The sequence below is a fragment of the Etheostoma cragini genome, chromosome 9, assembly GCF_013103735.1.
Source record: "Etheostoma cragini isolate CJK2018 chromosome 9, CSU_Ecrag_1.0, whole genome shotgun sequence".
In the NCBI taxonomy this organism is placed as follows: Eukaryota; Metazoa; Chordata; class Actinopteri; order Perciformes; family Percidae; genus Etheostoma; species Etheostoma cragini.
In genome coordinates, this window is record NC_048415.1 from 6,043,404 (window position 1) to 6,053,514 (window position 10,111).

The 10,111-nt window shown below is 39.8% G+C and overlaps 1 protein-coding gene across 1 annotated transcript in view; it reads left to right on the forward strand.

Annotated features, from left to right (window-relative positions):
* Positions 1-9,171, forward strand: part of ap1m3 (adaptor related protein complex 1 subunit mu 3) — a 31,894-nt gene extending 22,723 nt beyond the window's left edge. The window contains exons 8-12 of the mRNA XM_034881043.1: positions 585-656; positions 1,283-1,441; positions 3,642-3,767; positions 4,276-4,351; positions 7,526-9,171. Coding sequence (XP_034736934.1) covers positions 585-656; positions 1,283-1,441; positions 3,642-3,767; positions 4,276-4,351; positions 7,526-7,548 — 456 coding nt within the window. The 3' untranslated portion in view covers positions 7,549-9,171. The remainder of the gene's footprint in view (positions 1-584; positions 657-1,282; positions 1,442-3,641; positions 3,768-4,275; positions 4,352-7,525) is intronic.
* Positions 9,172-10,111: the final 940 nt, after the last annotated feature.

A 10,111-nucleotide genomic window follows, 5' to 3' on the forward strand; every position in this document is an offset into this window, starting at 1 on the left:
CGTCTGCTCGTATCAGCATCCGTTACTTAATAAATATCAATCAATCTTTCAGCTTCAAAGTTTCCCTGTACATTAATAGAAGGCTTTACAGAACATGTGTCCTTTCTAGATTAACAGAGAAAAACAGAACTATCACAGTAATGAACACTATCAAAACAACACACAATACACAATCAGTTTGTTACACTGATAGTTCTGTGACACTATGTCCACAGGGTGTCATTGAGACGTCAGATGTGCTGATACATTTAGTCTCAAAAGATAATAAAGTGGGCAGCCAAACTAGAAACTAAGATTAACGCCCAGCTACTATGACAACTACTTTGTTTCAAGACAAACGGCAGTCCCGTTTGTCTGCTCAGCCACATGTTGCCACTCACCCTGTCCAATGAACCAGAAGGTCCTTAAGAAAGCCTGAAATCTATGTGAACTGCGAGCTGTCGAAGCAGTTATCGTCTCCCTTGTACAAACACAATCTCTCTCCCCCCTGTCCGCTGTGTCACTCCGATGATGTGTGTTGTAGTGAGGCACTTCAGCTCTGTGCTTGCCCCTCTGACCTATTTTACTTTCTCTGTCTCCGACAGGTAAAGCCTCTCATATGGATTGAGAGCGTGATTGAGAAGTTCTCTCACAGCCGCGTGGAGATCAAGGTGAAGGTAAGGATGAGTGATACATAAACACACACGAACACACACACACACAGAATACAGTGTCCCAATCCACCCATCTTGTCCCTCTGCTTCTTTAGTATTTATGAAGCATACATCTCAGGTGGATTACCACATACCATCTGTTTGAGGCATTGATGGCCATACAGACTCAAAATAACAAGCCACGGTGTGCATAGTCTCGCTTTGCCAGGCTGTCCTTCACAACACTGCAGAGGGGGATCTGGCTAGTCCACACAATAAAATCATGGGTGGCGCTAAGCTCCGCACAGAGCCGCTGCAAAATAGCCTCGAGAAGGAACATGTTTTGGTGAAATGTGTATGTTCAAAAGTTATTTTAGTCATGCCAGAGAAAACTCAGATTGGACCGATAGCCCAGCTAGCTGTCTCAATTTACAATTCAGAAATCTGATGAGCAGTTACTAAACACATGTATCCGGCAAAACTTCCTGCTGCACCAGAGCAATCCCGGAAGTTGAAATGATGTCAATATAGACTACAGTGTGCCTAATCGTAAAGACCTCCTTGATTTTGAATTTGGATGTGCATGCTCTTTTGTTTATTGTAAAGGTGTCAGATGACATTTGAACTCGGTCCTCTGTCACCCTCCCCAGGCTCGGAGTCAGTTTAAGAGCCGGTCCACTGCCAACAATGTGTCCATTCTGGTGCCAGTGCCGAGTGATGCTGACTCACCCAAGTTCAAGACCAGCACAGGCAGCGCAAAGTGGGTGCCCGAGAAGAGCGTGGTGCAGTGGAACATCAAGTCTTTCCCTGTTAGTATTGCAACACAACGTTACAACTTACAGCATATCAACAATAACTATACTTATTACAATAACTATCTGGTTCTAAAGGCAGATCAGCATCATTATAATACAAAGTGGGGAATCATTTTTTTCAAGTTTTATTTTATTTTTTGCTACTTTATTATTCTCCTTTATTTCAATTCAAAGACAAATATTGTACTTTTGACTCTACATTTATTAGTATTAAAGTAGTTACAAGTGACTTTGCAGAACCAGATAAATAATACAAAGTATAATCAACAGATAAGTTATATTTCTACTTTAGACTGCATTATAAGACTTCATTGAAGCTAGCTAGCAGTAAATAGTAATTGAAATTAGCTCCACGCACAACATTAAAGTGATGTACACATTAATGCGCCAATCATTTGAATCTAATGATATACTGTAATATACATTATTCTGAAATTGGCCTTTCTCTCTCATCATTATAAGTACTTTAACTTGTGGTACTTTAAGTATTATGCTAATACTATTGTACTTTACTGAAGTAAAAGACTGGTAACAGAGTATTTCTGAACTGTGGAGATCTGAGTACTTCATTTACCACTGATGATACCTCATATCTACAAAAGTCCCAGTGTCAGATAATTAAGTTGTTCTGACTCAGATTTAAACTTAGCCATTCATCACTTCATCACATTATGATCATACACACACACACACACACACACACAGTAACATCTTATTGCTCTAATTCCTGCTGTTTCTTTTGTAATGATGTTGTCAGTCTCCGCTGTCACCAAAATATAAACTCTTTAAAAGATGCATTTATAAAAATAAAAATAAATCGTAGAGCATTAATTCAGTTGAGGTTCCTTTTATCTGTCAAGTTCTGATATCTCCTCAGTAATTCATTACACCTTCCACCTGTCAAGGAGGCTTAAGAATTGCCATTACTGGTGATGGATTGTTATCCAGCTGGTGTATGACTTTGCAGCACATTATTCTCTGTCGCTATCAACCTAAAACTGCATATCCTCACAAGAAACCCTACTCAACTTGTAATTTTTGATGGAGGTTCGAGGAAACAAAGATGAAGCAGTGGCTTGCTGTGATAAGAGACTGATAAACACACTCATCCCCAGTCCGCCAGCCTTCAGCTCCATCTAGTTGTTTACCATCCCCATCCACAACCATTACCCTTCTGTACGGAAACTGTATAAAGCTTTTAGAAATGAGTCAATTTGCCATCAGCTATTTTATAAGCATGAATATGTGCATCTTTCACAGATTTCTCATTTATTTTAATGATGATATTATGCAAAAAAAGAAATATTTTCTTTTCAGCTGTAGGCACATATTTTTCACAGCAACTGTAAAATGGCAAGGGGAAAAATGCAGTTAACTGCCAGAGAAGTGTTTTGGTTATATCCAAGGAGAAATCTTCTGTATTTGTGTTTTCGTAGGAGCTCTTCTTTTCTTGGTTTCAGGGTGGGGGGGGAGGTGATGTCACAAACAACAGCAAAGTTAAACCAAAGTTTTAAGGGATTTGAAGAACAAACTAACAGACTCAGCGCTCAGACAATGTGTTACAAAATTTCCATTCAATTCAATTTTATTTATAGTATCAGATCATAACAAAAGTTATCTCGAAACCCTTTACAGATAGAGTAGGTCTAGACCACACTCCATAATTTATAAAGCCCCAACAATTCTAGTAATTCCCTTAAGAGCAAGCAATTAGTGCGTGTGACAGTGGCGAGGAAAAACTCCCTTTTAGGAAGAAACCTGGGACAGACCCAGGCTCTTGGTAGGAGGAGTCTGACGGTGCCGGTTGGGGGTGTGATGCACAGTGGGAATAATATTCCCAGTAAAGATAATGGAACAGTGACCACAATGCCTGGTATGAAGGATGATTAACCTAAATATTGTGTTTAAAGTCTAGCTATGTCTGGCGGATGCTAAATCCCATAACTTGATGTCTGATTCACCTTGATGTGACATGGTAGTTGTCTCACGTTGCCATGAATATAAAGTTGGTTTTGGTTTTGGACATAACCTTATTAATTAAAGCCAGACTCCTGGGAACAGACCTCATCAAACCAACTAAACTGTTTTATCTCAGCGGCTTTGTGTGCACTATCACTCTGAATGTTCTCAGTTTTACCGGATGCAGTAACAGCTTTGTGATATTCTTCTCTTTTTTTGTTTTTCTCATGTGTAGGGTGGTAAGGAGTACATGATGCGGGCGCATTTCGGGCTACCCAGTGTGGATAGTGATGAGCTGGAAGCAAAGAGACCAATCACAGTAAACTTTGAGATCCCTTATTTCACTGTGTCTGGGATTCAGGTTGGACCCTTTATTAATACCCATTACACAACATGAAATATAAATTATCATCACCTGAGTATAACAAGCCTAAGGTGCTTCCTGTTTTACAGTTTGTCACTATCCTGTAAAAACCACGTATCTTTGAAACAAAGCCTTTCTTTAGCGATAAAAGCAGCACACAGTTAAGTTTTGTAAAATGTTTTTTTAGATAATCAAATGTTTTTTTTAATTGTTTATTTATTATTTTAAGGAACATTTTCTCAACCCCTAAAGGAGAAATTAGTCCTTTAATTTATCTGATGAATTCATAATCACCAAGTTTGGAGATACATGGTTTTCTATGGAAACAGATTTTTTTTTTTTTTAATCTGTTTATTGATCCCCAATGGGGAAATTACATTTGTATTTAATTTAATTGGGCTGCCATGAACACACTGAAGCATACAGACGATATAAAGTAGATGTCGGTGTGTGTTTGTGCCTGAATGAGTGAAATAACTTTTTTTAACCTGTTTGTGTTCCCTAGGTGCGTTACCTTAAGATCATAGAGAAGAGCGGTTACGCAGCATTACCATGGGTGCGCTACATCACACAAAGTGGAGGTGAGAACAAACAATCATACACACACCCCTACACACACACACACACTACAGATTCTGACACATCGACTAGCTTTTTACCAGATTTTAAATCACAAAACCATGTGGAACTCAGTGGGATATTTTTCTATGTAAGGTAACGTAAGGTCAGGGATTGTGGTGCAAAGGTGGCAGCCTGTAGTGACTCCTAAGAGTTCATAGTTTTAAATCGGCTTTTATTCATTTATTTATCTAAAAAAACAAAATGATCAACAATCAAAATAAAAGTTTTAAATAAAATGTCCTACGGTATTATTTACGAGAACTTAGCAACTTTGTTAACTAGTCGATCTATTCAAATTTGACTGTGGTTTGTTCAGCTTGTTCAGCCGTAGATGCACATCAAACTGAGCAATCTGAAATGTATTGAAATAAATTACAAGGCCAGTGGAAGTCAGAATCAGTGTTGTCTGAGACTGCATGTTGCCAGTGTAAAACAAAAAAAGGTACCGTAACAACAGCTTGGTGAAATGCGAGGAGATTAACACACTGGAGGGGGGGCAACATTGGCCAGGGGGAACACCTGGCCAATGTTGCCTCAATGTTAGGGCAATCAAAGCAGTTACACCTCTGCTCTATCCAACCTTCTTACATTTATTTTAAGTTCATGTTCCCTAAAATCAGGATGTTTTTTTGCCCATACCCATTAGCAAATCGGAGGTTACCCCGAGGTTAAATATGATGTTTTCCTTGCCAGAGCAGTGTAAGGATCGGCTATTCAATGTGTGCCCTAGGAGTGAACCCAGTTGTATAACATCCATCATATCCATTACCTGGCTCAATCATCATAAGCCATGACCTAAGGGGCTTAGAAGGACACCACACATGATGCCAAGGATAGACACTTTACAAGCCTGCTGGCTTGTGGCATAAAATTCTTTCTTTCTCAGTTGTCCAGACTTTTAACAGGGCTATGGTAAAGCTGAGCGAATGCAGTAAAGTTTGTTTTGCAAAGCTGGTACCTGGGATCTGTAGATTCAGTCTCTGCCCTGGGAATGAACTCTTCTGAATCTCTATCTGTCAAACTCATGTGTGACACCAAGACATTTTTCAGTGTATCTGAGCTTTGAATCAGTTTTTCACCCCACTAACCTGAGATTTTACCCAGAAAATATGTTGAAGTAGCTACCTCTCTACCTTAAACACATGGTTGATTTGTGGACATATCACACATAATTGCATATTTCCACATTAAAGCCACAGTAAATTGATGAGAATGCAGCAAAATCCTACGTACTAGCTCGCTAGTTATAATGTCAGTACCTCCACTGGACCACTGCCAGAAATCCTTAAGTTTCATCTCTGCCATACGCCTGAGAGAGATAAACCTGACTCTATAACATCCTTCATATCCATTACCTGGATGTGTCAGGTACGAGTCGGGGGCTTTTGGCTGTTGAATGATGCCATGAAGCTCCCAGGGTGGCACTCAGTGAATGCCAAGTTCACTATCGCCTTGCTGTAACATCAGCAAGGAAGCATGAGAGAGAGAATAGGAGGAGGAGGAGGAGGAGTAAGAGTGAGAGAAAGAACAATGATGAAGTTGGGGGAACTGGAGAGAACGCTATCACCTTTCTCTTATTGTTACCATCAGCAACATGCTGAGGGAAAAGCAGAGAAGACAGTGCTGATCGCATTTCACTCAGCACTACATGCACACACACTCGCACTGATTAAACAATACCCTGATACTGTAGACTGACTGTGCTGATTTATTAATGAATGATGAACCGCCATTTAGCAGCCGTACAGCAGTAATTTCACGACTGTCAGTGGTCAGATTATGATCGGGCAGCATCACACTGCAGCTGGATCTGAATGTTGCTGCTGTTTCACAGATGTCCTGGTGTGGCTATCCCCAGACCAAGCTCAATCTTTTAAGATTAAACATTAATCTGGGGAAGTCTGCTCTGTATTTTCTACTGCCCAAGAGGCGTGATTGGGCTAACAGGCATAGTTCAAATTATTCTGTACACAATTGGATATTCCTTCAACCAGTCAGACCAACAACTCGGGTGACGTAGTTTTACATCAACAGGTTGCTGCGCTTTGATGGCCGCTATGTTGGATGTAAACAAAAAGCTGCTTGCCGTCGCTTCTCTATCGTCATTGGCTTAAATCCGCCAATAGCGCACCAGGTGGATAAGCCAGTTTGTAATTCATCACCGCAGATTTGTAAAGGAAGCAGGGTTTAAAAATGTACAGTTTTACCCAGTCTCCAGATGTCCAGAAATTAATAAGCAGAGTTTGTAAGCATCAAAGTGAATACAATGTTATCTACTGTACTGTATATAACATACAGTTCTTGGATTGTGGCTACAAATATAACTTGAAGTGCACGGTAGAGTATGTTGTGTGTGGACATTCGACCGGAATCTGTGGATGAAATTTCTTTTGTATTGGTTAATTCAACAAAGTAATGCAATTTCAGATAGCAATCTTAATGGCCAGAGGTATTTGGACATCCAGTTATTAGACACATATGTGTGAATATTGATGTTTTTTTTTTTTTAAACCATGGATGTGGAATATGAGGTTGTCTTACCTCTGGACCAGAACGCAGAACAGAACATTTCTTCCCAAAACCACAAAGTTATACAATACAACTTTGTGTATTAAATACATTAAATACATTTGGTAAATACACTTTTGTCTAAAATACAATTGTGTGCTGTAGCATTCAAATCAAGTCATTGGAACAAAAGGTGACTACTTCAAACCATGAAAAGCAGCCCCAAACCAAAAGTACACACACATATGTGGACACTGGTGACCTCGTACTTTGGGCCATGCAGTGTCATCTTTTTATCAGACAGTCCTGGATACACAACATCATAACTGAGTAAATCTTGATTTTGCCAATTTAAGAGTAAGATATTGCCAATATTTATTATAAAAAAAAATTGATTTAAACACACTCTGTTTCAGTCTAGTCTAAAAATTGAGTATTAAATATCTATCTTAGAAAGGGATGTGTTAAATGTTGGTAATGTGATTTATTTGAACGCATCAACAGCTAGTATTCATGCAAATCTTATTTAGGGATATAATGGGGCTCATATTGGCAAAGATGTGATGTAGAGGAGTGGTGAGGGGAAGAAAGCTGTGTTAATGCTCTGATGTTACATTTCTTGGCAGATTACCAGCTCCGGACACAGTAAAGGGCACAGATGCTGCTAGACGAATGGATATTTTCTCCCTCTGTCTGTCTTCCTCTCTTCTTTCCTCTCCTCTCTCTGTTTCTCTGGCTGGGGCCCGTCTGCAATGGACAGCAGAGGACAAGCACATGAGGACACATGAAATGATTTTCCCACCCTGAACGGAAAGGAAATGTCATCCCTTCCTATAAGACTTTCTCAACTCAAGACGGGAAAGGCTGTTGCATCACCTCTGACCTGTGATTTCTTTTTTAAGGGCTCCTCAGGACTCCAGCAAAACGTCTTAATATGGGAATAATGAACTGATGACTTTTTGATGCTGTCTGGTTCTGGCAAGCTCTCATCTCCTCACTTTTAATGTCAGGCCCCTTAATGCTAATTGCACAATTTGCAGAAAATACATTATTTTTAACCACATTTTTCTCAGAAAAGAGAACATTTAGAAACCTTTTAAAATATAGAATTTGGAGCAGTATCTTGGCTTGTCCACTGAAACATGTAGCTTTCACTGTGTAACATGCAAACCCAATAAATAGTGCCAGTATACAGTAACTGTGATGGGTAATTGCGAGAATTTTATTTGTCAAAGAGCTGGAATATTGCAGATGGGTGATTTATTCTCAATGAAAAGAGTGCCATGTCAGATTAGATTTTATTCTTTTCTGTAGAGAAAATTGTTGCTCCATGCAGGATGTTAACCAATAGACCACATCTTTGGACACCTGTTATCATTTTTAACTGTGAGGGTTTTTATTCCTCATTAGCGTTGTCCTTAATAACCACTTTATGATCTATATACAGTACATTTTAACTTTGTTGATAATCCCCATCCCTCTCTAAGACGTATTTTTTCTGGAACTTATATATTATATATTCATTGCCTTAAAAGAATTGCCTATGAGCACTGTGAAAATAATCCCCAGTGCACTGAAACTAACACCAGTGACCAGATCAATGATTAATAAGGCACAATATGGTCTGAAGCGTTGGCAGTGTAACATAATACCATTAACGAGCTCTCATGGGGCCTGTAACCTTGTCCCCTTGCTTGAAATCAGCTTGCACCTTTTAGGTCAGACTGAAGGAAGGAGCATGGTGCAGATTGTTGTCATATTTATATCTGTTGTTTATACTGTACTAGTTAGTCCCCTGTGGAAAATGATTGGATAAAACGGAGGTTGATAGGAGGGGAGGGGAGGTAAAATAACCTGCAGGTATTTCTTTGCAGAATCTGAGAATATCCACAATATGTTGAGGTAATTGTTTTTTTCATGACTCTTTGTCTGTTTTATATGTTGACCTCTGCAGGCCCATATACTTCTTCAAAGCAGTTTGTAATGTGTTCTACTCCCTCTGTTGTGCATGCATTGCACCACATCAGTTCAGCTGCACTGCCAACAGCAAAGAAGAGAGTCCTGTGTTGAGTTATTGCATCTCTGCTGTTAAGTACAATTACAAGAGATTACAATCCTCCCATTATATTGTGTGGGAACAGTTTATTGACACCATGAGGATTGTAAATAAGTGTGTCTGTGTGTTATAATGTATTTGCATTTATTTAGCCACTGCTATTTGTCGATGGGAAGCAAAGGGATATATTTGGAAATAAACATTTTTTGTAACTTGTTTTGGAATACTATTTATTTTCTCCCTATTTGTTTCTAGTTTCCAAGATTATGTTTTTGAGTTTAGAGAGAGACAAAGCATGACTGTCAGTAGGCTACGGAGCACCGTGAGGGACCATCCTTTCAGGGGCCATTGCAGTTCATGTGGTGATTACAGTTATGTTTGGGCAGGTTTAAAACACCGGCCCCCTTAAGTAGTACTCCTGGGACATGACCACGCATTTCCTGGGGATTTTTCTTTCCTAGGGACACGAGCTCCGCTTCCTGGCTTAAAAAGACCTGAGTTTTCTGACCCGCCCATCCACCCCAACAACCCACCCACCTAAAAAGCGAAGTTTCTGAATGTACTGAGACCAAAACCTGTGGCAGAAAAGTGACAGCTAAACTAAAGCTGAGCTTTGACATAGAACATTAGAAATGACATTTGGGGAAAATATATACAATTTTCATTTGGACTTGGAGTGAGTTATAGCTGAACACATTTTTGCCTGGTTTAAATTGTTTGTGTTCTCTGCCTTGGCCTGACAGAAAAGCTGTGAATCCTCTCCTCCCGCTCAGTCCTCTCTCAACAGTATCAGAGCTGCCTCCTTCTTTGCTTTGCTGCTCTCTGCATGCTATCATGCATCAATACACAATATGCCCTTGCTACTTTATACTGAGGGTCAAAAGACAGATGCATGTAAGTAGGGATATAACTGGATGTCTGTGTATTGTAAAAAAGTAGCGTGAACCTTGCTGTTTGTGGTGTGTGTGCGGTCTTTGTGTACTGTGCGTGTGTGTGTGCGTGTGTCTGTGTGTGTGTGAGAGAGAGAGTGGTGCTAGTCTATGCCAGCCCCTACAGGCTGCTGCCTTGTGCATTGTGCTTTCAGTTTGCTGTCCGTCATCACTCCAACAATGTTTAACTGTGTGAGCCCTTTTGTGTGAAGGCAATAGGCTGGGCA